This window comes from Lampetra planeri, chromosome 2 (genome assembly GCF_965212315.1).
Source record: "Lampetra planeri chromosome 2, kcLamPlan1.2.h2, whole genome shotgun sequence".
Taxonomy (NCBI): Eukaryota; Metazoa; Chordata; class Hyperoartia; order Petromyzontiformes; family Petromyzontidae; genus Lampetra; species Lampetra planeri.
In genome coordinates, this window is record NC_136108.1 from 7,107,984 (window position 1) to 7,134,734 (window position 26,751).

General features: G+C 39.7%; 1 protein-coding gene across 8 annotated transcripts; it reads left to right on the plus strand.

Annotated features, from left to right (window-relative positions):
- Positions 1 to 590: 590 nt before the first annotated feature.
- LOC144726257 (microtubule-associated protein tau-like) lies at positions 591 to 25,776 on the plus strand. 8 transcript variants are annotated; one of them, XR_013587259.1, is made up of 16 exons: positions 592 to 694; positions 7,739 to 8,072; positions 11,120 to 11,200; positions 13,673 to 13,840; positions 14,136 to 14,300; positions 14,444 to 14,523; positions 15,052 to 15,783; positions 16,255 to 16,411; positions 17,596 to 17,658; positions 17,951 to 18,279; positions 19,270 to 19,362; positions 20,804 to 20,885; positions 21,645 to 21,757; positions 22,174 to 22,267; positions 22,586 to 22,753; positions 23,112 to 23,200. XR_013587259.1 is itself a non-coding variant. In XM_078604824.1 (15 exons), the coding sequence occupies exons 2-14, from the start codon at positions 7,766 to 7,768 to the stop codon at positions 22,264 to 22,266; spliced, it is 2,463 nt and encodes an 820-aa protein (XP_078460950.1). In that variant the 5' UTR covers positions 592 to 694; positions 7,739 to 7,765; the 3' UTR covers position 22,267; positions 23,112 to 23,245. The 8 variants fall into 8 exon arrangements, 7 of the variants coding, with proteins under 7 accessions (XP_078460968.1, XP_078460976.1, XP_078460985.1 ...); XM_078604824.1 differs by lacking the exon at positions 22,586 to 22,753 and having other exon boundaries at positions 23,112 to 23,245; XM_078604807.1 differs by lacking the exons at positions 22,174 to 22,267; positions 22,586 to 22,753 and having other exon boundaries at positions 23,112 to 25,776.
- Positions 25,777 to 26,751: the final 975 nt, after the last annotated feature.

Here is a 26,751-nt window from a genome sequence, read left to right on the forward strand (position 1 = left end):
TTGTTGTGAGCGTCGCCCACCATGCCCCCTTCACCCCCCCCCCACTCATATTCCCCTTCCTCCTACCCAATTCCCCCATTCCCCTTCCCTCCCCCATTCCCCCCCTATCCCCCCTACATCATCCCCCATTCCCCCCCTCCCCCATTCTCCCCCTTGTCCCCGATTCCACCCCTCCCCTATCCCCCCTCCCCCATTCCACCCCCCTATTCCCCCCTCCCCTATTCCCCCCTCCCCTATTCCCCTTCCCCCCTACCCAATTCCCCCATTCCCCGTCCCTCCCCCATTCCCCCCCTCCTCCCCCATTCCCCCCCATCCCCCACCCCCCCAACATCATCCCCCCCCCCTCCCCCATTCCTCCCCTCCCCCATTCCCCCCTCCTCCCCCATCACCCCATCCCCCCTACATCATTCCCCCCTCCCCCATTCCCCCCCTCCCCCATTCTTTCCCTCCCCCATTCTCCCCCTTGTCCCCGATTCACCCCCCCATCCCCCCTAGATCATCCCCCATTCCCCCCCTCCACCATTATCCCCCTCGTCCATTCTCCCCCTCGTCCCCGACTCCACCCCTCCCCTATTCCCCTTCCCCCCTACCCAATCCCCCCCCCCTTTCCCCGGGTCACGTGAGCGCGGCGCGAGGCTGCGACTCCCCTCGCGCACTTTGCGAGGCAAAGCGGCGGCGGCGGCAGCAGCAGCAGGTGCGTCGAGCGCGGTTAATTTATTTTACAATATTAAGTTTGTTTTATTATTCCGGATAAAGGCGCGTGCAACCGTATCGCTGAGCAACGTTTGCAGCTATCGCGTTGAGTTGTTTGCTGGGTGTTTTTTTTGTTGTTGTTGGATTTTTGTGTAATTTGCGTGACGACGATTAATGATCGCCTCATGTTGGATTTTGCAGTAATTTTGAAGGAGCCTCAACAGAAATTGAATTTCATAGCGCACTTAAGTCGTTGCTTCGTCCCCATTGGGTGGGGTTGCATCACGTGAGGGGCTGCGAGCCAATGGGAGGCGCGTATGGAGGTGCGGGTTGCCTATGCGCTCTAGGAAATGTTAGGGCGGTGCCTGGGAGGTGCGTCTCTATGGAGCGCTTTTTTGTAGCGGTTATAATTTGTACAACTCAATTTACGGGCTTTTGTTTACACTGATGGGTAACCCAACAAATGTCGTAAAATTATGCACACAATTCACGCCGAGTTTGGCGAGCTTCGTGTGAATTTGCATTTGCGATTGTTCATAAATGGGTCTTGGCGGGTTAAATGCAGAGGGCGCATTGGGCAAGAGGCATTCGTGTACAAATACACTAATTTATTCGAGTTAAATAAAATAAAATCAAGACAAATTGCATGTTTAGAATACATTTGAGCATCGATGTGCTGTCGTAGCATTTTGAACTAAGCATGTGGATGTTTCTTATAATGTTTGTTTATTCAGGAATCCTGAGTTTAACAACATTTTGGAATATTTGGCCATTTTTCACGCTCAAGATTGGATAGAAACGTGATGCTCCGTGCAAAGATTCACAACCCACTTGCTGTACTGCCGCATACCGAGCTGCGAAGCCCAGTGGGTTTGGGTGTTTGAACAGATTTGTGTGATCCGTCAGCCCGTGTCCCCAAAGTGCCCGATGGCAGATGTCAGTCACGGTACATTCGGGATAAGCTTTTTATGGATACCCAAGATGGCAAGTAAAGTAACGATAAAATAATATATATTGGCGGTTATGGATACTTACCGGTAGAAACGACCGCTTGTATACCTAAATGGTGAATTATCTCAATGATCAAATTATGATGGAATGGTGGTGCAGTGGTTAGCGCACTGCGAAATCTGTGCCATTCACCCGGCGACCTTTGAATCCGAATTTGATTTCCGGCCAAGGATGATCAAAGTGGTGTTTCCCCCTCATATTCGTGGGTTTTCTCCGGGCTTTGTTACAAAGGAGCTGGCCAATACAGGGCCTTCCTGAAAAGGTCTTGAGACTGAGTTGACGCATTCCTGAGTAGATGATGGCAATTGTTATACAGTCCACTTATTACTGTGTTGTAATTTTTTTTTTAATTGGTTTATGGTAATATGTTGTGTTACATAACGGTACGTGTGATTAAACATGTATAATGGACTATTTTAGTGTCACGTATCACGCCTTCAATTACTAGGTATTAATTGGACAACCGTGACGCAGCTTCTTTTGTTTGTGCGGGTACATCATTCTGTAGTTAATCAACATACACGATGCAAACCACTGTTCCATGATTGATAGGGTTCCACTGTGACTCCCTTTGTGAGCAACTAATGTCATAAATGTCTTGGCATTGCACTTTATTCAATTTCATTGCAGGGACACGTGCTTTTTTGTTTTGCAATTTGCAGATTAAATTCCATTTTCTATAATGAATAATTTGTCTCAAACCACTCAGCTTGAGCTATCCTGTGCTCTCTTCTTTATTGTTGTCTTATCTATTATAGATCAGGTCTTGCTTCTATCTAGATGAGGCACTGATGTCCACTTAGCCTCACACTTTAAGTCTAAGTTGTTGTCCCCCTATACTGCTTAATTCACAATCCATTTCCTTCCTGTACAAGCACAATCTCACTTGCTTATCTAGATTAATGTACTTGCAGAGTTTTAAATGCCTATTCTTTTCAGGTCCGTGAGATGACGCAACAATTATACTGGTAGGAACCTCCTGGTTATACCAGCCCACAGGGGATTATTGTGTCCGTCCGTCGTGCATCCAAAAATGGGAGGGGTGGGGCTGGGTGGAGAGGGGAGAGTGGGGAGGGGCTGGGTGGGTAGGGGCTGGGTGTTGAGGGGCTGGGTGGGGAGGGTGGGGCGGGGCCGGCTTGTGCCCGCCCTCACAGTCGGGCATATTTGCGGAATACACCACGCCGCCATTGACCCTGGCCATTGACCGAGCAACCCAAAGTTCCTACCAGCTCCCTCCGCAGAAATGTGTTTTTTCTTGTGGTGCCCCGTCATCCTGGATTGGCATTACTTCAGATTTGTATTTGTTCACGATCTTTTTGCTTATATATGTGGTGTGATTATGGGTGCTGTCACCGATTTGCACATCCAGTATATTCCCCGTTGTAGATTATCTTCACGTGATTAATATTTGACTCAGATTTAATATTGTGCATTCTATGCCATTGTGTATTGACTATGAAAGCGTTTTGGCATGTCCTAATGTCTAAAGTGATTCAGCCATAACATTCGCTAAGGAACTGCATTATTGCCATTAATATTAAATTGGCTCACTAAATGTTATCTATATAATAAGCTAATTTTATTTATGCTTTGCCAAGATGTACATTCTCTTAAATAAGTGGTATTTATGTTTTAAAGGAAAAACATAGCCTTGTTTCATAATCAAACACTGGATTACACACCAATGAATATATAAGGTTAGATTCGAGACATAAATTGTGTTAAGCCAGCTAAAGAGGTATGTTGTTACATCGCTATTTGTTGAATCAATTTGGCTTTAACCGGCAGGTTTTAAAAATGGTTTCATTTATAAACAGAATTGTTGCTTGTTATATAAGGTGGATTTATCTTTGTTCACATGGCAGGAGTGAAGGTCATATTGAAAAATTGTATTTCAAAATATTAGTTTTCCTAATTGGCCAGCTGTACAATTCGTATGCAAGTCTTCATTATAACCCAGACTGAAACATCTCTGAACTAATTATATTGAGGAAATGTATTTGGATCTGTTTGGGCATAATTGCTCATTAATGGATTTGTTGAAACCGTCAGGGAAAAAACATTTGGAACACCAATGTAGTATCTGAAAATCACCAAATTGCCATCTTGCTATGAATATGCAATGATAAAATCGGATTTTAATTGTTTTTATTTTTGAGACAGTTTTTATCCACATTGAAACATCCAGTCACAACATAACTGGTGTCTGCAAGATGAGTTTTGCAGTGGTCTCATCAGCAAAATGACAGCCTATGTAAAGCTTAAAGTGTAGCTCTGCAACTGCTTGCTGACCACTTCTGGTGGAAGGGCCTCCACTAGCTGGAGCTCAATATCCCCTCTACAGGGCATTTGGATTACTGTTCCACCCTAGCTAGACATCTTGGGAAAAGGTGGAAGTACCCACAATTTATCCCACCACACACGACCAGGCAATCTACCAACTGTGGTACATTTAAGAAATGTGCCCATGGTTTCTACTGCCCCACCAGGAGATAGAATAAAACTGGCAACCTTGTAAGCCCAATGTGCTAATTTGTTACACCACAGCAGCATTTTGTGCATATGGTGTATACTCCGTTAATTACTGTACAGCTGTTGATAACCATATTTTATGTGGACAACTGTGACAGATTTCCTCCTAAATTCAACTTTCATGTATTTTGCTTAAAACCTAATAGCGTAATAATTTGGTAATAATTCCAAGCAGTGCTAACATGCGCATCAGTTTTGTTTGCTGTACATAATCGAGTTATGTCCTTCCTGGAGTAAAATGTTGACTATGTGTAAGATTGTCTGCCTTACTGTATCTGTGCACGTTTGTGCGGGACGACAGTTTACCGCAAAAAACGGGAAGCTGCTATCAACAACACAAGAGGCAGAGTGAGGTGTACACGTGCATAATAACGTTTTTATTTCACACCTTTACACGTATTTTCACGTGGAATTATTACATTACTGTATAACAGGTCAAACAAACCCACTGGACAAGTCTACAAAACTCGTGTCATTTGTTTTGTTCATGAAAAAGGCATTTCCCATTAGTTTCCAGCATATTTTCTGTTGCCTGTTCATGTGTTGTGTACATGTCTCAAACGTTTATATTATAATGCTGTAAAAGTGAAATAAATCCATCTTGTTTTGCATATTGTTAGTGCAATCAGGTCTAACAAAGAAAGGACCTAATAGAGTGAATAAAATGTAAAGGCAGTGAACTAAACACGGAATATTTGAATCTTACATAAGAACACGACTTGATTATTAAATTACACTAAGTGCAGACCATGTCTGGTTTTTTCCTTTGCATAACAGCAGTATGAAATGTCCCACTAATTGTATATGCATTTCCTATATGGGAAGTGGTTAATTTTATCAGGGGCAACCTGCTTCACGAATGCCCATATCTAAATCTCCATGCCGTGCCTTATAACGTCATTTTGTATCGACTATATGCAGTCTATATTCTGAAAATGCCATATTTCAGGTCATAGTTTGGAAACCTCCATTTTCCAAAGTCCCACAGTTCTAGCCTTTTGTGCAACTCAGCAGCGCTTTCGTAATTTTATTACTTGAAGTTATAAGTATTTATGTCTTTATTTGATAACTGCTGTAAAATGTATTTAAAAACTCTTAACACATTTGATTTGGGAATATATGTTCATGTTGTGCAGCTTATCTACGTATACACAGAGCATGGGACTTAAGATTAGACTTAAGATTGTAGAGTGTACTTTTGAAGTGACGTTTATTTAAGAAATGTCCAAAATAAAATACAGTAAAGTATTGTGCACAAATGTCACGCTGAAGTTCAGGTAAATATAATGAGCTGGGGGTGCAACATAATACAAAGCAAAGTGTGAAACTTTACTTGATGCATTGTCTATCATGGTATTTTGTTACATTTAACACTCATCACAATGTAATTATTAATATATTCGCCCTATAGTAACTTTGGTACAGTGCATTCAAGAAAAAGTCACTTCATGTTTGATAACACACCCCCGTACAAATATCTGTCGGATCAGTCCTGAATCAAGACAAGTAGGCATTGCATGAAGTCGTCGGATTGGTTGTTAATAGATTTTAACAAGTGCAAGTATTGATGCACCACTTTACTTGAATGTTGTGTGTAGTTTAAGATGGCAACACTAAGCTGTGTTATTTATAAGCTGTAGCCACATTACATCTACTAATTGTGCTATGAGAACATGAATTTTTACTAAGTAAAATACATTGGGTTATGGAATGTCATTTTCAGTTTCATTTCAGTTTCATTTATTTGGTATATTCCTGTGAGCCATTCAGCTCTTGAATCCGGTGCAACCGCAGGGATCAATGCCACTAACATTGTATAACACATTCCTGCGGAGGGAGCTGGTAGGAACGTTGGGTTGCTCGGTCAATGGGCAGGGTCAACGGCGGCGTGGTGTATTCCGCAAATATGGCCGACTGTGAGGGCGGGCACAAGCCGGCGTGAGTAGGTTAAACGTTGAATTTTATCAGGTCACCACGGGGTGACCAGCCCCCCCCACCCAGCCCCACACCACCCAGCCCCACCCTCCCCACCCAGCCCCACCCCTCCCATTTTTGGATGCAGGACAGACGGACAAAATAATCCCCTGTGGGCTGGTGTAACCAGGAGGTTCCTATCAGTATAACATTTATATAATATTTAGTCATGAATCTATCTTATAGATATTGAAGAGATCCAGGAAGTGGATATATATTCATGTCAGTACTGTAAAAGGTAAAGGTGCAGCCCTGCAATTGCTTGCTCATTCCACTGTAGGAAGTGGTAGAGAACCCCACTCGGGGGTATTGTGACCTATTCTTCCATGCTCGCCAGACTTTTTAAATCAATGGTAGTACCCCCACTTTACCTTACTACATGTAACCTTGCAGATCGACTCTTAGTTCCGTGGTTGTACAAAATGTATGTGATTTTAAAGAACATGTTTTTTGAATACACTTTACATTTCATTTAGTTGAATTGTACGCATATTTCATCAATATATTTTGTCACAGTGTTATCAGCAAATACAGGTTCATAATAAAGTTTAGGTATATGTTGAAGAGGTCAGATGATAAAATATGCTGGAGTTGAATGGTGGGTGTAGATTTACAGTTCGGAGAACAATTAACCCGAAGGGCCCATGCATAGATAAGCATGAACTGTCATTGTGTCTGACCGACATTTAACAGTTTATTTCCAACATCTGCAGGAAGAGTATTCAAATATATATTTTTTTTAAACACTAATTTTAATAGCTTAAATTAAAAAGAAAAGGTTTAGAAATGCCCTTGATGAAATCTAAAGTGGAAAACGCCCCTCATAAAGCCAACATTACCTTTATGCCTTTAGTTGATTTAGCAACCTAATGTAATTGATAGTTTCCCTTATCTGTAAAAAAATACATCCATGTCAGTAAATTATGTTTAACACAGCTGCACCAATTTACTAAGTATCTTAATTGTAAGAAAGATTAAGATAACAATGGCCCGCCTATTACTATGCAGCCTACTTACTGTTGCCAGCCTTTCTGGGATATTTGGCTGTCCTTGCAGATGGTGGAGCTGATTGATCCTCAATGTGAGAGGTTGATAAATCTACCATACATACAGCGGACAGAGCTCCCATGAGAAAATGTTTTAGGCTAATTGAGTCGCTGCATTAGTTATAACGAAAAGCACAGGTTAAAAGAGTTCATCACTTGCATATTTTCCATCCAATATGTTGTATATGCCACTTACATTGATATAATTTAAGTGAATTGCTTTTCAACTAAATGTTTCACATCTTGTAAAACTTTAGGTATACTTCTATTACATTTTCATATTCTAGTACAGTAGTTTTAATGTGGGCCCACAAATAAGTTGCTTATTTATTGTGTATGACTTATCTTGTGTTTTTAAGGTATCCACATTAGACCTGATATATTTTTGGAATAAAGACTGCCATTGTATTTTTTTACTTTATCCAAATGATGTTAAACTATATGCTTCTTTTTTTAACCAGATTTTTTTGTTTTGGCTTCAGTAGGCAGAGCAGAAATCATTCGGTGACATGGCTGAAGACGGAGACTGGCAGCAGCTGCAGCACATGCATCAGAAACCCATGGACAGCAGCCCAGGAGCCTCACCACTGGGGCTTGCACCAGAGGGAGGCATTCTTCTGTCGCCACACAATGTCTCTGGAGCCAAGGAGCACGCTGTTGGCACACCTGAAGCACAAGAGAACAAGTCCATGCCAGAGACAGAGAAGAGTCCCGTCCATGAAAATGGGCACAGCTTACCAAATGTTAAACAAAATGGGGTTGAGGGAAGCCTATCTTCAGTTAACGCAGTAACTCCATTAAAAATGGAGAACCAAGGTTTGTGCAGTGTTGGCCAGATCATTTCTTGGTCCTGGTTTGCTGCATATGTTACTCGTTAAACATTGCATCATATAATTGCTGCTGTCATGTGGTATAGCTAGTAGTTATTAAACGTCTACAAAAATGACATTGATCATGGGGAGGCTGTTAAATGTGTACGGCCACAATATTTGATTTCCACAAAATAAATTACACCTACACAGAGCGCTGCACATTGATGCTAACAGGGATTCTATCAGGCAACAGATAATTGCGTTTGATAACTACGGTAGGCTTGGCCTACATTTTGCAGTACTGTAAATGATTTGATTTGACTCAAGCGAAGCATCAATTTTAAACTTCACATAACAGAAATAACCTAATTCATATTATTTATAATGTAAAATTATGCACTTTCTATTGTTGGGTAATACAGCACTTACGTGCACTTCGTTGACTGTTTAAATGCTTTTGTTTGTATTGAGTCATGATTTGATTGGACCACAGGTTTTATGCGGTAGATGTGTTCCAAAAAAGGGGTACACAAAGCAAAATCCCACGAGGAGGGCCTACAGTATGCACACACTATTGTCCCACGTCCTACCGCAGAGCTTATGAGTGAATTCAAACCGCATAGAGCGATTTAACACGTAGGCTTTCGCGACCAATATTCATAATATAGGTTTTTGGGTCAGATAGCGTTATTTATAAATGTGTCGTAACCCTCCACCACCCGACACGGCCAAACAGTAAAAAATTTCACGTTTTCAAAGGACAAATTAATTGACTTCTTTAGCCCACTGGTGTGCTGAAGAGAGAATCAACAGCATTTTAAAATTTCAACAGTGCGGCCTGGAAGCGTATTATCAAATAAATACAATTACAATTCCTTATAAGGGAAACAAATACCAATGAATAACAATTGAATGATTACCCTCCTTGCCTCGAATCACTGCACCAGATTGAATTGAATTAAATGATGACATCACCCTGATGCTGCTCTATTTAAGACCGGAAGCAACAGGAGAGCTCCATTCTTGCCCGATGAAGCTGATTGTAATTATCAGCGAAACGTCGTACTCAAATTTTAAAATGCTGTTGATTCTCTCTTCAGCACACCGGTGGGCTAAAAAAGTCAATTAATTTGTCCTTTGAAAACGTGACACATTTTTTACTGTTTGGCCGTGTCGGGTGGTGGATGGTTACGACACATTTATAAATAACGTGATCGGACCCAAAAACCTATATTATGCATAGAGCGAATTTTCCATCGAAATAGGTTGTCCGCGTGTATGCGAAATCGCACAGAACAAACCCGCATAAAGCGAGGAAAAACTACTCCCATAGAGACCCATATGCTCCCATAGAGACCTATAGGCTTACACAGATATCCACAAATTTACAGACTCAGATTTACAAAGCTAGGGAAACCTGTATTCCGTTAATTTACTATATATTTTAACATGTTATCAAACTCAGATTTGTATATGGCCTATTGTAAAAGCAAAATATGTTCTGTACAGGTCTAGATATTTCTAAGTTTAAGGAGCTTTTATAATGTAAAATGTACAGCTCTGTCAATCCACTGCTAGATGAAGGCTTTCCCAGGCCGTGTCAGTCATGAATGCCGTGTTGTTTGACCATGCTTCACCTATGCTGGTCAGTACGGGTAGGTGAAGGTTCAGATACATTTCGCCTTTTATGTTAGCCCGGGCATGAAATTTAACTTGGGTTTCCGGGTTCGTAATGCAGTGAGTGAACCATTACATCATTTCTCCATCCTTTTATCAGTCCATTTACACAACATTACATGCATACTGAGAATAAAATGTAGCTGGTAAAAGCTTATATTTTTTAAAGATAAACAATGCACAAAAATGTTTTTTTTTGCAAATTGTTCAAATATAGGGCAGTCGTTGCATGCATACTGTACTTTTGCTCAGAGTAACCTCCTTGAGGCTGCAGCTGACGTGAGCGTGCATTCATTACCGGCTCCCTTGCTGCTCTGCCAAGCGCTCCAGTTTGCTGGGGAGGCTGCTTTATTCTACAGTGGAGCTGCTGTTGCCATAGCAATGTGTTAAAAACCAGAGAGCTTGTAGACAGATCACGTGGGCCCACCCTGAACCAGACTGACCTCACTCGACATTACGGCTGTCTGCAAACCCCATTGGTGACCATCCTGCTGGGTTTTTTTTATGGAATTGGCTTCATGGGTCCCTAGTGTGCAGGCTTTGTGCTTCTCGGTTTGTGTCAAGCTGTGGTGCTGACTGGAGTTTTTTCAAAATTGAGGCACATGACACATCAACCTAGTTTATGTAGAGTACCATGTTGGTATGTGTGAATTATAGGCCACCTGCTCCATATACATTGCAAATAATCTGTAGTTGATTTATTCATGTAGACAAATCAATTACATTTTATTAGTACGACGATCATAAAAAATATAATGATTTAACTGTTGCATTTGGTTATTCTGCACATCAGCAAAATGCTGATTGTATGAATTAGGTCAGTGATGCCATCTCTGAATCAAATAATTCAGCCATTTTATTTGTATGCGCTACTTTCAATTTACATTTATAATTCATTTCACTGTTTCTTTTCCTCCAGTTACATCCAGTTTTAACCTGTAAAATAGTATTTTTTTTTATTACGTTTTTAGTCCTGCACAATTTTTTAAATCTGATCCAAAGAGTCACGTATAAAATGTCAATGGAAGATCCACCCATCATCGATGGCTAATAATACAACCTGGTAGTTTGACATTCATTGTGCCGATTTGATTACTCCAAAATGGAGATTAACTCCAAACATGACATGACAAGATATCCTGCAAATATTTATGTTTTATTCCTACAGATTTAGCATTAAGCCGACTACGTGGAATTATATGCCTGCTACGTTTATTGTGTGACGATTGGAGACTGCTGTAGTGGCATTTTATATAAAATAGTCCAGTGGATGGATCCACGCCGGGGTGAAGCAGCAGCACCACCTCGGCTGTATTGTTCCGCAGATAAATTGGGGACGCTCACCATTTTTTTCTCTTTTTGTTTCCCACCCAGCCACGACAGTGCCGGTCCACCTGCCACCATCACCACCACTGTCTCCTCCCCTGAACCTCCCAGCTGCCGGGCAGATAGACGGTAAGCAAGAGCTGGACCGTTGATTTTTGTTCGGCTGCAGAATTATATAGGTTCTAAATTTTATTTGTATCTCTTATATGCTGATTTTTTTTAATTGTAGTTAATGTAATATTTTTTGCATAAAACGCATGTATTATTTGTGTGCTTTCTAGCAATGCATTTCTAAAAAAGGATTTTTACTCAAACGTGAAAGCAATATTCAGCCATGTTTATTTGTTTTCTGTAAGGTTGCATGTAATAAAAGGAATTGCATAATTTTTTGCAACATTGATCATTTCACTGCAAAATATATAAATGTGGCTTTTGAAATGTTTATTTCAATGCAACCACATTGTCAATCCCTTAATTGTAATAACCACATGGTGAATTTTGCTGAAGACAAGATATCAATGCATGGTATGCCCATTGTGCAAAAGGGCGTGTTCCTTTTTTCGTATTGATGATCCACACTCTAGATCGGCAATATAATTTTGATCTAATGTTTGGTCAAGATCAAACTAATATCATTAAAAAAAATCACTTATTTATTTGCTAACGTGAGTCGAGATGTTTGTGAAATGAACTGCATGCTGGTGTGTTATTTTTTATATGTATACTCCACTCTGGCCTTTTCACCTCTTGAGATGAAGAATGATATAACAGTATCAGCCAGTATTGGAATCACCTGCCTGCAAATATATCATACATATACACACAAATAAATAGGTTTACCTTTCACATTAAATTATCAGATAGTATGATGGATGTTAAGTTGGGGACTATGTTGTCATTTCATTTTGCAATTGTTACCACTCAAGCAGTCTTTAATATTTAGTTTGACCTCAATCTCATTTACCCTCGAATATAAATCACCCACTTATTTCAGATGTTATATTAGCAAGGTTGATCCTCTACAGGAATCTAGATCGAACTGCAGTTTCCTCAAGACATATGAACCTTATGGCGGTACCCCGGGGTACCATAGTATCCCGGTTCTCGCATAATGTCCGTGATGCAATCATTTTTAGTCTGTTGATGGTCGGCGATGTGGTAATCGAGGCATCTCGACGAGCTGTACACGATGCACTATTAATAGTATAATTTTTCGATAACGAATTTTTTATGCTAATATTTAGCGTTTCGAAATCGCGGAGTAGCACTCATTTCGGATTGATTGGTACCCCAGTCGCAGAGTTAAGTACACCCCTGGAAAGAATAGTATCCCAGAAATAAAATATTAAATTGCCTTGGCCATTTTGTATTGTTTTGTACCCCGGGGTACCGCCATAAGGATCATATATAGTGTATTTACCAAGTTAATTAAGTTTTATGCAGGTATTGTATGCTTCCTATTTCAGTCAATTTGTGTGCTTAATAAAAGTCGAATGTTTACCATCACTCTTTGGTTCTTTCGGTAAAGTCACGTAGGTAGAAAATATAATAGATCACGACGTTTCGATCGCCACACGAGAAATCGTCTTCAGGTGGGAGAGAGAAACAGGCTGCTGAAACAAGTCTTTATATATAGACTTTTCTACCTACGTGACTTTACCAAAAGAACGAAAGAGTATGGATTCCTGCAGTCACGAAAGCTTCAAATCAAGATTGTTTACCATTGGTTTATATTTTAACGTTGAAAACCTTGACCTCACTCTTGCACATGCGTTGACTTGTGTGTGTAGCAATAAAATACTGCTAAATTAACTTTTCAGCACACATGCACCAGCTTAAACCCATCTTTCAATGCTCTCACTTGGAAGCATAAAGGACGTGGCCAAGAAAATAAAGCATTTTCTTAGCTAAAAATTACATCCTGAAAACCCTGGCATTTATGTCGGATTGTGGCATTGCTTCTTAACTGTTTTTCTAATCTTAGATCTAACATTTCAAAAAATATTTTCTAACATGTTTACTTGTACAGTCATTAGATAGGTCCTATGCAAGTGTGTTTTTTTTCTCATCAGAACTTCCTCATTATCAAGTAATATTGTGATTAAATCTTGGCACATTCATGTTCCTTATTTTTATTCACGAGTTTAAACGATGACCGTATATGGCATCCATATGTATAAATGTAGAGATGTTGGAGGTCAGTGTGCAAATTTAAAATGTAGGTAAAATCCAACCTGGTGTTTGGCTTAGCCAAGATTGTTTCTGAAAAAAAAAACATAACGTCAAAACATATAGAAAGCTCACCATATTTAATTCAAGAATGATGCCTTTTCATTAATAATGTATTTTCAGCATCTTTTCGTGGCATCAGCATCATCAGCCATTGTCTCCACTGCTGAATAAAGACCTCTGCATGCCATTTCTGTCCCTTGCGCTGCCATAGTTTGCATTGCCATGTTTTTTTTTCTCCCAAATACGGTAATGCACGAAGGTGCTGGTATGTGCGTTGCATATTAATTGACTAAGATTTAATTTTAATGCATTGTGGGTGTTTGCACTGTCACGTGGTCCTCATGGTCCACCACTCGTGTGCCCATGTAGACGTGTCTGTCAGCAGCCCAAGCACTGAGCTAGGTGTGCAACTGAGCCCAGAAGAACACATAGAGGCGGTTCTTTTGGAGACTGTTCAGGCAGGACAGCCACTTAAGGAAGCTGAGCTCTTGGGGGAAGTGGAGAGTCCTGAACAGCTGTCCCATGTGTGGCAAGAAGGTGTGTCCTTTTGAAATATACCAGTCATGCTCTCTGCAGCAAAGGGACTTTGTTTTTAAAATATAATCGTTTTTATTCTGAGGTATCTTCGATTAAAATTGCCCGGGGCAAGCTTTCTATTGAATGTTTTCATTCCATATGTACAACCACCGCATTGTATGTGGTGGTTTAATTTGTTTCCTTTCACTGTGTACTCATTTTATACTTGACCATTGTTTTGTGCATTCTCGTAAGCTCATTGTGATTCCTGAATGTTGGTGTTTTTTTCCTATGACCCTTTTATGGTGTTCATCAGACACATTTGCCACTAGCTCATCCATAAAAGCAGAAGAAAAGGAGCTGCAAGATAAATTAGAAAGTGTGCAGGTTTTTCCCACTCGTATAGCAGCAGAGCACGCTGTCGAGGCCTACACCAAGGATGATGCAGGGAGCCCTGAAGATCCATCACCGCTAGAAAAAGGTCTGAGGTGCTTGCTGATATCGTCAGATTAATGGATCCGGTGTTTAAATTTACTTGATATATTCGTCAATAAATCCTCACGTATGTTCCTCAAGTGTATAAAGAAAAAAAAACGTTTAAAAATGCATTGTTGTTCCCCACAGAGAGCAGAGCTCAAAGTGAAGTGGTTTCTAAAGATGCATCCATTGAGGAGCCAGCCTTGAGTTGTTCCGAAACAGAGAAGGTATAACAACAATATCTGCGCTTGTAGAAAGCATTATCAATATATTCATTTATTATTAAAGCAGGGATCTTTAGCCACATCCAATGGTTCATGCTAACTGATGATAAACTGCCCACCACCAATCCATTTCTACTTACATATACATTTTTTAAGTTTGAATATCATATTCAGTGCAAATCATACTATTTTATGCACATATTACAACACATTACTTGATAATGTCCACATAATATAGATGTATATTTAACAAAAAATTCAGCCGTTAATATTTCCAGATGCTGCACATTGCATATCGTGTAAACGTTTACATTCATTATTTAAAGGCTCAGATTCACAACTTGTTAGGGAAAACGTAAAATTAAAGCCCACATCTCGTGTTGTTTTCTTTTATGTACAATGTTGTTTACTTTGAATAGTATTAGTTTAAATTATAATTTTTGCTGTTAATTTCATTTTTGTATTTTGTTGTTTTAATGACAGTGATTACTTTCATTTTTTGCATGTTTTTTGGTTTACTTTCCTGTCAAGACAACAGTAGCAAAGACCTCTGCTCCTCTTGCAAGTATAGATTTAGTCAAACCAAGAAAGTATCTCAAAGGTTCTTTAGCATCAAACAAAACATCCAGAAATTGCTCCACCTTATTTTATTCATCAAAATTGCCAATCACCCAGTTGGACAGTAAATCTTCTCAGACATTAGCAAGTTCAAAAGTGTCAGAAACACCCACCAGTAGTAAAAAACTGATCCCCAGTTCAAGAGATAAGACATCTATAAGGCCACGATTCTCAGCAAATGTTGCATCCACTAAAACTCCAGCAAAAACATTGGATTCAACTGAAAATGCAGAGCCGACTATATCTCTTATGAAAAATACTCCCAGTGTTACACCTGATAGACAAAAGTTGGGACCTTCAAAAACGAATTCTAACAAAAGTAGGCCAAAACAAGTGTTTGATTCGGCAGAGTCCGTGATAAAAACCACTGAAAAGCGTGAGTCGATAGGTAGTACACCTGGAAAAGTGCCCCTTAATAAACCTGCAGATGTGAAAAATATTTCAAGCTACAAATCTAAAGTATTTACTGCAACTCATCTAGCGAGCCAATCTGAAAGGACTAGACCCGGCACTGCACCTGAATTTAGAAGAGATTTAGGTGCAAGTCCTAGAGCTGCCACCTTTTCTAAACTTTCAACCACTTTCACAAGAAATACATCTGTAGCCATTAGACCTACATCTGCCAGCATCAAAGTTCACACTAAGGTAAGGAAAAAAAGCTGAAATCACATTAAATATGCTAAAACCAAGGCATGGGCCACCACATTATTAATAGGAACATTTGTGACAAAGTGACTACACATAGTTTGTATTATCCTCTTGAGTACAGAGTTTGTGAAAAAAGAGTTTTTAGTATTAATGCTCTTTTTACTATTTGGGTACATTTGATACGGATATCATTTTTACATTTATATGTTTAACTTTTTATTCTATTTAGAAACCAATCATGGATGAAAATGCATACTATTTTACTACAGTTATTAGTCTTGAGCAGCAGTTGCAATTTTTAAACATTATGAATACATATTATGAGTGCTCTAATGTTTTTATCACGTTTGGTTTTTAGAAAATGTTAGAAATTATGTTTTGTCTTTTTATCATTAACATATACATAATACTCTACCACGTATATTTTAATAAAGAACTTGTTTTAATATAAAACTAATATGTGGACAGGTTGTAGACCTCAAAAGCCCACTGAAGAGTCCAGCCACGTGTTCAGACCCATCTGCTGCCAAGCCATCCTCATCCCCACCCAGTGCTGTGAAACCAAAGACCGAACCAGCTGAACTCAAGTCCAAGGCTCCCAGTTCTGGCATCCCAAAAAGAACTGGTGGGTCATGTGGAGAAGTGAATATCTGTGGATTTCGGTACACCTCCAGTCTTATCCTACACTTGTCGACTGGACATCTGTACAAAAATAGCTTTATAACTCATCGGATTCCTCAAGTATAAAGACATATTCTGATTCTGTATATTGACTGTTCAAAGTGATGTTTCCTCGTTAATAAGGAAGGGAATGATAAGTGCATGTAAAATACCTCGTGCTATTTTACATGCACTTGTTAAATACCTCGTGCTATTTTACTGACATTTTAGCGTCTGCAACTTTTATTTTGGTTTGTATAGAGATACTGTATTTTAACTGTTTTAAAATATAACAAACACCACAGTATTACATTTGTAAAGGTGACAGCTTGTTTTATTGTGGCCTATAATCTTGATTGCTGTCCTATAAAAAGAAAAAAAAAAATTGATATTTGAAAACAAGTAGGTTTGTTGATCATTAAATAATTTGTAGAGAATATAAATAATGTGAGGTCAACAGTGTATAGCTATTTTCATATTTTTTTACGGAAACTAAATTTAGAATGGGTACATAAGCTATTTGCTCTGCCTTTAAATGTGATTTTTTTTAAATATCCGTATTTTGCCTAATTAAAGAAATATTATTAAATGCAAGTCTTAATATGGTGGTCACCCACCGTAGCCATGTGACCACTACAGTCCACTGGAATGAATAGGGTGGGGAAGGAAGGTTAAGCACAGTGGATAGGAGTTGCAAATGACAAAAACCTCCTGTCACAAACTCATGGTGATGGAGAGATGCGACAGAGGGAGATACACAGAGATAGAGGGAGACGAGTAGAAAACGAGTGATACAGTGAAACATGGACAGAAACGGCAAGCTAGGATGGAGAGACAGACAGGGTGATGGAGACTCAAGAGAGTGAAAGAAGGACGGAGCCTGGGATGGGCACAGACATCAAACACAATAGGGAGAGACAGAGAAAGTGAGAGGGAGATGGGCACAAGTAAGAGTGAGAGGCAGATGCTTGTCAGTTTATTGAAAAAAATTGGAATTGGTACCTTAGACACCTTATAGATTGAGCCAATGTCAATCCTGCTGGTCATCCTAATACATTTAGTGTCTTTATTATTTTGCAAATTACATGGTATTTTAATGTTACAGTGATTTTTTAAAGACTTATAATGTACCTGTATATCTCAAAACAGATCCCAAGCTGGCTGACCAGAAGAAACTCGATTCTATACAGCAGAGGTCCCCGAATGCTACAGGTGAATAACCAGTCGCATCTCATAGTTTTGAAGAACTTTAGTTGCCTTGACCTGTTTATATAAATATTAGTTTGATTTGTTACTGTGGAGAAGGGATGCACTGTAAGATAATGTTAAGCAAATTTCAATACTTGTAGCTCACTGATGTGGTTTCAGGTTGTACCACGTGTTGTTTGACTGTCTGATATTTTGCTCTGTGTGCTGGGAGCTTGATTTCCAAAAAATAAATCTGAGAGCTGTATGGTACAACTGTGAAAACCTACATCGTATAAATGCTTGTCTTGGCCAACAGGGGCTATGTCTGTTCGAGCCAAACCTACGTTCAACAGAGACAAAGAGGAGAAGAAGGATAAGGGGAGTGGCATCACTACACCCACCACACCAGGGACCCCAAAAACAGGGGGCACCCCTGGCAGCCGCTCACGGGGTTCGGGCACACAGCCTGCTACACACCGCGTTGGCGAGAAGCGCATGGTGGCTCTTGTACGCACACCGCCTAAGTCACCGGGGTCCTCGCGACAGACGCGCCCCATCACTACCGCCCCTATGCCTGACCTGAAGAACATCAAATCCAAGATCTGTTCCACCGACAACATGAAACATCAGCCCAAAGGAGGCAAGGTGTGTCATTCTCTGTTGCTGGTGTAACAAGTGTTTGAATTGATCATGTGATGCTTCATAAATGTGCTCATTATTCACCATACATGAGGTTCTTCTGAAGACTTTAACATGTTTTGGAAAGCTGCTCTTGGTATTTTAAAATATGGCTCCATAGATGTTTTTTGCCATGTACTTTTTTTCTGATAGCATGTTTGGGAACGAATAATTTAAAATACCACACCACTACAGAACCTTTTTTGCACATTCAGAGACGAGAAAAACCCAAATCAGAATACTAGTGCAGGCCAGAAAACGAGTTTCAAACAACACACAGGGATGTGTGAAAAGTACAAAGCCTCTGTGCATATGTAAAACTATCTGCAATTCCTGAAGAAATGTATTCTGGTCCTCTTGTCTTAGGTCACCTTAAAAAGAAATGTGAGAAAATGTGAGCGATTGACAGGCAGGAGTGATATGGAGGTGTAAAATTGTGGACTGGTTTCTTTATTATTAGGACTCGTCAGCATGGTATAGTCACATGCTCGCCAATGCAAATTCTGCATTTGGACACCATATATGTGTTTTTTATATTTGGTTGGAGTGTGTGTGTGATTTACACCGTATATGTGGTTTCCAGAGGCAGTGAGCATTGGTGACTAATATACTGATGAGTCTTAATGATGATGAAACTGGTCCATGATTTCCATATCTCTATCTCTGCTGCCTGTCAGTAAAATTTGTTCAGATTTTTTTTTCATAGTGCCTTACGACAAGAGGACTACAATACACCTCAAGAAATACTTATGGTGTTTGCATATGCGCCCACAGGCTGTGTAATTTACACCTATTTGTGTTTTTGAAACATCAAGAGACAATGGTTACAGTAATTTCAGCTTTGGCGTTTCTGTTTTTGTACAGTTGTATTACCTACGTGGGTGATGTTAGCATTTATATAAAGGCATGAACACAGAAGCCCACTCGAGGTATGCCGCAATTTGTTTAACTTTTCAGGTCAAGATTGAGAACAAGCCTTTGGACGTCACTCATGTTGTGTCAAAATGTGGCTCCAAGGACAAGATCAAACACGCCCCTGGTGGTGGGAATGTATGTGCCTCTGTTGTCAGTCCTGGCATTACGTACCTATGTGACGTGAAAAGTGGCTTATTATTACTTAAAGAATTATAAGACGTCAGTTTTACTGTTGCTTAATGTGTCGTGGTCATCATTTGCAGAAACATTTCCCCAGTGTCACCCTTGCCAGTTCAACAGTGGCACTCAAGATGCCAAGTTGTTTATTCCTGAGGCCATAGCACCAGCCCCTACAGAGGGGAGACACAGGCACAAGTGATGCGGCGTATGCAGCATTATATCCGGCAAAAGTATTCGTGGTTCAAATCATCGCTGTTTGGTGGCAAATTGCAGATGCCCGGCTATTGCTAATTGACATGCAAGAGTAGGGATGCATTCACTAAACCACACGCTTCTGACTTGCTTAGGTGGTATTTGTAGTGATTGGCACCATAGGTGCATTTTCCCGCTGCGGTGGTCGTGTTTTAGGCCAATTATTGGAAGTTGAAGCCAGAATGTTAAGATTTGGTGTGAAATGGCAGAGGGGGGCAACTTTTGGAAGGACAGTTGTGAAGACGGTTCTCCACTCACTCCCAGATGAGAGCTCTGGAAAGGTTTTACTGTTTCGCCAAATTGACGAGGGTGGCAGTGATACGGAGGGGAAAATTGTTTTTTGCATCACTTAAAATGTCAAAACTCATTTATCACACTTGTTGCTGCCATCTTTGCATCCCACCCACCTTCCTGGAGAGATATCTGGGGTGTGGTGGCTTCTCCAATCATCTTGTGGAAAATGGGAAACAGGGTACAATTCCTCCAAGTGACGCTTGCCTATTTGTGACCATTCCCTATCTGGCTGGATTTGCTGGTTTCAAATGACCGAGTCATACGCACATCAAGGTCGGGAGGTAGAGGACTGCACAAACTGTGGGACGATACAGTGCAGAAGTGTAAATTGGAAAGTTACCGAAATTATAACATTTTGTTTTGCGAGATTGTCTGGGAGTGCATCTGAGTTCTGTTAGCGATGGTGGCAGTGACGTGTGGGAAATTCGTTTTTACAACATCACTGAGAGAAATATTACATATATCATTTGATAGTTAATCAATTACATCTGTATTCTAGTAATGCATATAATTACCAAAATATATGCTCTGCTGGTAATACATGTGGTTACCATTTATATATTTGTAAATGTGTTTGGACTGCCATTGTATTGTCATTAAACTAACACCTGTCCCAACTAACATTTCTGTATTGAATAACGCACATTTTGCTCGTAAAAGCATTTAAGATACTATGCTATGATTAAAATGACTTTTTCTGTATTATACTGCAAGTCCATGAATGTACTGTAGTGTGGTATTGCAGATATTGTTTTATGTGTTTGAATTTCTGTGTTATTCAAAGTATTCATGTTTATGTGTATTATTTGATTGTTCTTAAACCTGAATGTATTCTTTGTTTAAACTTTAGGTCCAGATTGTCAGCAAGAAAATTGACTTAAGTCATGTGACATCCAAATGTGGCTCAAAGGATAATCTTAAGCATAAACCTGGTGAGTGCTGGTGATATTACATCTTATCCATCTGTAAGTTCAAATACATTTGTCAAGTTACATTTACTTAGAAATAAATTATTCGCTGAAATATGTTTCAATCATTTAGATAATGTATATTACAGTTTTCGGAATTGGTTTTATTCCTGTGCTATGGAATAAATTAGATATAACTTTGTATGAAATGTAAATTAAATTAACTTGATTTCTTGAAACACACCTGAAACCAAGGTGTGAAAAAATGAATTGTCATAAAACTTTTAATTGATGTATTTGTCTCTTGTAAATTTAATGGGTCAAAAAAGTGGAAAATTACAGAATATATTAAATTATTCCTTATGTCCTGTGACTGAGCAATACATCAATCAAGCATGAACTTTTGTTCACAGAGATGGTTCTGCTGTGATTGTAGTCACATGGTGACCAGTGTTTCAAAATACTACTGACTTAATGTAGTTTTCTTGCTACAGGTAGATATGTAGTCCTAGCCTTTGTTCAGAGAAGCTTTCAAAGATAACGTGGCTTTGATCAGTACATAGCAAGAACATATCTGAGTGGATATAACTTAATTTCTACATTAATTTCCTCCACAGGATTATCTTTTGGCAGTTATTATACAGCTATTTTACGCAGTGTGATGTTTAATTTTGTGTCGACACTAAGCGTTTGTGCTCCAATTTATGAGGACATTGGTGTAATTTCTATTCAGTGAATTAGGCAATTTGAAACGGGTTATAAGAAGGCTCATTCTTCTTGCAGGTGGCGGTCACATTTCTATTGAGAACCACAAGCTGGAATTCAAGGACAAGGCCCAGTCGAAGGTTGGCTCCATGGAAAATGTGGATCACATGCCTGGTGGGGGCGTTGTGAAGGTAGGACAGCTCCCTTAGTTGACCAGGATGTCTTTACTTACAAATTAGTTTTTTTTATCAAAAATGTTTGCATATATACTTTGCTTAATTTCTGATTAAAGTTCTGTACGCATTACAAAGCAAATTTTCTGTGGTTATACATAAAAATAATAATATGGGAGAATTCCAAATTGAATGGTGGACTGTCATCTGAAAAAATGACATTTTTTTCAATTTTATTTTTAAAAGCATACCCTCATCAAACTTGAATTTGGAAATTATTTTATATAAACGTGAGCTTTTCTTTTTTCGATTGTTTTCACTTAAAAATTCGTGTTGTACATTTCATTTAGCTTTCAATTTTCATGCCCATTTTTGTTGTGTTTTTACCATGCTATTGTTTCATCTTTTGCAAAATAACGTTTTTATTTTAAAAGGATATGAAAGATGAAGAGTTAACAGTAGTTGAAACAATCATTGTTCACTCCACGTATTCCGAGGATGCTGAGGCAGAGCAGAGTCACACATAATGTAAGTATTAGAAAAATATATTTAGAAAATGCTTATTTTATTATTAAAATAGTAGGGGTTGTTCGGGGGTGCCGATGGCGCCCCCTCACAACCATTTACGGCCTTCGACCAGGAAAGTCACAAAAAATTGCACACGAACAACGCATTCACGCAAGCACCCGATGCTCCGTTTTGAAGTTTTAAAATGGAACGTCTTTGAATTGTATTATGTTTTGAATTAGATCATTTTATTTCTTCACTAAAAGCTTAAAAATTTTACATCTGGAAGACTATATTGAAAAGGACATTTCGTGTTAATTTTCTCTCGTCGTCAAGTAGATGGCCTTGCTGGGGGTTCGGTTTGATGCGGACTTTCACCTGTTTGGGATTGCGGGATCGAAATAAGGCGACATAGAGCTGGCCGTGCGAGAAGACTGCCGTCTGCAGATCGATTCCAACGTAATCGAACGTCTGACCCTGCACCTCCATCGTTCATGCAGGGGGCGCGTAAGTTTGCAGCGACCCTGCATGAAAACGACGGAAAGTGCAGCGTTCATCACAGATAAAGTTGTGCGCTTATATTAGAGTATACTCAATAATGTCATTGCATTGAGAAACCTGGTAAACAAAAACTTCAACCAGCTTTACAAATGCACTATCTTTTCTATCATGAAAATGTGCACCCTATTGACAATTTACAAAATATACAGCTCGTAAAACAGAGTGGTGACTCACTTTGCAAGAAAATAATAGGAACACTTCCATTATGTTTTATCAATCCATTCATAAACCATTTCATTTCTCTAGTTCATTGCATGTGGCACGTTTCTCCTTGCCTCCGTAATATGAAGCGTCATCCTTGCAGATTGAAAGCCACAAACTGAAATTCCGCGAGAGTGCCCGAGCGCGAACGGACCATGGTGCCGAGATTATAACTGTGTCGGCAAACGACTCGATGGGCGGCTCCCCACAACGTCGCCACTCCAACGCCTCTTCCACCGGCAGTATAAACATGGTGGAGCCACAGCTGGAGACACTGGCTGACGACGTCACAGCTGCCCTTGCCAAGCAGGGACTGTGATCTGTTCCACAGCAACACGAGTATTTACACATGCACGCACACACCATCACACATTCATGCAAACCCATACAGCAAGGGAAGTCTATTGGAATAGTATTGAGCCGCATAGCAAGTGCTATAAGTAGTCAACACGTGTTGAAATATTTACACGTCACAACTTCCAGTGCTGATGGGTATACAATGTAAGTGTATTTATTTGCACCATTTTGCAGCCTGCTTACATGTGCGCATTGACAATGAACTGGTTGCAGCGTTGTGCCTATTGGCCACATTCTTCTCAATGCTGCAGGCAACACCAATCACGCAGCTTAGCACAGTAGTTGGATGTGGCTGCTTTATCTTCACAGGGTGTGATGCTTGCTGGCATCTGTCTGGCCCATGTAAACAGGTCTTTCGATATTCGCAAATAACATGGTTGAGAAGGTTGTGTGTATACATTTAATTTATAGCATGACAATATGGTTCTGTGAAGGCATAGTTACCCTATGATAATCAAGTGCATTAAGAGCCGTTCTAACATGACACGCCCTGTGCACTAATGCACTATCACAAAGTATATTGCTCTGATGTTCACTTACATGCCATTTTTGTTTGCATATTGTAATATCATGCATACCATTGGCTGCAGATCGCTTACAGGGATGCATTACTTGGGCTGTGGGTATTCACACAAATATGGTAGAAAACGTGTGCAGCATGTTTTATTCGGAGGTGGAATGGCATCCTTTCATTGCTGCTATTTTATAAGTTTTGAAACATGATGACAATTGAAACAGGTATGGGAAAGCAACATTATAGGTTGCAGACATACGCTTAAAGTACGTGTGAAATTTGAATGCATTGTATTGGGTGCAGAACAATAACATCGAAAAAGTGTTATCTACCGGTGGAAAAACGTGCATTTATAATAACCTTTTAACTTATTAGCTAAGGCAGTATACTATCCAGTAGGTAAGCAAACATGAACCGTGTTAGTAGATGTTAATATTTCGTTGACGCTTACACGTCAGCAAATCAGTTGAAAATTAGTTTTAAAAGGGTAGTTGCCAATTTCACGTATTATAGTATGAGCGAAATGTAGCCATGTGTCTACAGTAATGAATTTATAGCTGATAAATCGTTGTTGCCATCTTTAAATGAAGGAAAAATCTGATGTCCTGCATGTATGTAGTAGTTTGTGGCTTTTTACTGTTAGATTGGTATGGCTGTAGCTGAGTGGGGTTAACATTGTGTGCGTCATGTCATTTGTGGTGCTGTTGTGTAACTTGCCGTCAAAAAACTGCACCTAACAAGCCACATTGAACAATCCTATTTGTAGTTATTACACATAATCACTTCATTCTAAACATGATGCAGTTTAGCATGGAACAACTATAATATTTGACTGATCTTGAGTGCCGGCTCCGTGATTAGCCTATGTTGATTGTGTGGTGTAGGTTTGCAGGCATTCTCAACCATAGTTCTGTAGTCATTTAAACAACGAGATGGAATACGCATATATTCACACGTAGTTTTTTTCGTTTGCCATACTTTTTTAAATCAAATGAAGAATGACGAGGGTAATAGTACGATGTATATTGTTTTGTTGAAATGTCATATTTGGCCATTGTATGAGCTCTTATTTCCGTTTAATGTAATTCATGTACACTGGAAACTTACATGTCGATCGGTGGACATTGTATGATTTACGAAAGCGCAGTATGAAACATTCTGTGCTGAAATACATTGGTACGACCCCACTGTTAGACATGTTGAAATGAATTGCAGAAAATTTGCACAACCAAGTTATCCAAACAATATTTAAAAACACCAATCGTGATTTCATGTTCCGATAAAGAAGAAGGGTGATGGGATGTGGGTGCAGGGTGCGTGATTTTGGATTGTAGTAACGTCTCTGCTTTTCCACCATAATTTGTCACATGAAGGCATCCAGTCTGGAGAAAAAGAAAATTGTCTGGAAACAAGGTTTACAAAGTATATAACGTATACACAAGCAAAAGTCAATTTAACACTGCATTTGCCTGATTATGCTTTCACTTCAGTAAGCACACTGCGGGCAACTTCTCAAATCTTGCAACCGAAGCAAATGCCACAGGTTTTGTAGATTCCAGAATGTTTTTAGTAACAGACAATAAAGGGTGGAATATATTGTGAAGTAATACAAGGTGGAAAAATGGAGTTCATGTACCACATTAGGCTACAGTTTGCTTGGCGAACAGCTGCCCAACGCGAGTATGTTAAGGGAAAACGGCGATTGGAGTCGAGGACGGTTCTAACCCTTCCCAGGAAATGTGAAGAAACCGAAGTGCTTACTGTGAATTGGATTATCTGCGTGCACAGTGACTATGTGGCTTTCCCATTTTGCCGTGTGATTTTATCCCAGTTATTTGCACTTGTTTTAATTAGTGTGGCTTTGTATGTTTTGAAATAAAGCTGTTCCTCCACCTCACGCTGTTATGGTGTGGTGTGCAGCTTCACATCTGGTCTTACACGTGCGAGGCGATGCAGATGTACATGTAAAGCACGTTTGTTAATCCATTGCTGGATCAGCGCTTCTCCACGCCGTTCGGGTTATTTGACCATACTTCACCACCTTGGTTAGTGCTGATGGTTGAAGATGGAATATAGAACAATCGATTTTAGTGTTTGCATTGCCCACGGCCTAATATGTGCATAACGGTTTTCCATTAAAGCAAATCATGGCTCAAGCCTGCTTAAATTTATAGGTCTGATGGGAACGGGCGTATTCCGAGTGATTTGGTATTAAGCTAACATGGCATTCGCTATGCTTTTGAACTGATAGATATATAGTTAAGACATTTGAAATGTCATGCCAATGTAGATGCATGGGTTATTCTGTGATTACAATTGTGGCGAAGTATTCAAAAGTTGCAGAGGATTTGTGTTTGCTTTTCCACAGGTGTAGTTAGTAAAATGTTAAGTTGCGTCTTACTTTGCATGCGATTAATATTGAAATGCTAAGACAGCAATGAGCAAACCAAAACGCTCAACCCGTTCAGATAATGGGAACAGTTAACACGCGCTTCGAAAAAAATCCACTGCTTCCCCCTAGTGTTAATTATTGAGTACTCGTGCCAGACTGCGTTGTGGATCTTTGCGTGTACCACGTGACAATGTTATCTTTTTTACTGCGGTGCTTTTCAACGTGGTTGACCATACTTCACTACGTTGGTCATTGCGGGTTGTCCGGATTCATGGCTTTTATTTAAAAAGAATCGGGCCATCAATAGCTAAACTAAAATAAGGTGTTACCTCGTGCCACGGTTGAATCTTGTGCTTAAAACTGCGCAAATAGCAGATGAAATACTCAAGGACACCAGTAAAGCCGTACTGCGTAGGAGTCATAGTAATATTTAGATCTTTGTCATTCTTGATTTGAAGCTTTCGTGACTGCAGGAATCCA

Excerpts from the sequence above, each read along its gene's own strand:
- LOC144726257 (XM_078604807.1), top strand. The coding sequence starts at position 7,766 with ATGGCTGAAGACGGAGACTGGCAGCAGCTGCAGCACATGCATCAGAAA. Across the intron at positions 14,301-14,443 it reads TCCATCACCGCTAGAAAAAG|AGAGCAGAGCTCAAAGTGAA; the intron begins GTCTGAGGTGCT and ends TGTTCCCCACAG. Across the intron at positions 19,363-20,803 it reads ACGCCCCTGGTGGTGGGAAT|GTCCAGATTGTCAGCAAGAA; the intron begins GTATGTGCCTCT and ends TTTAAACTTTAG.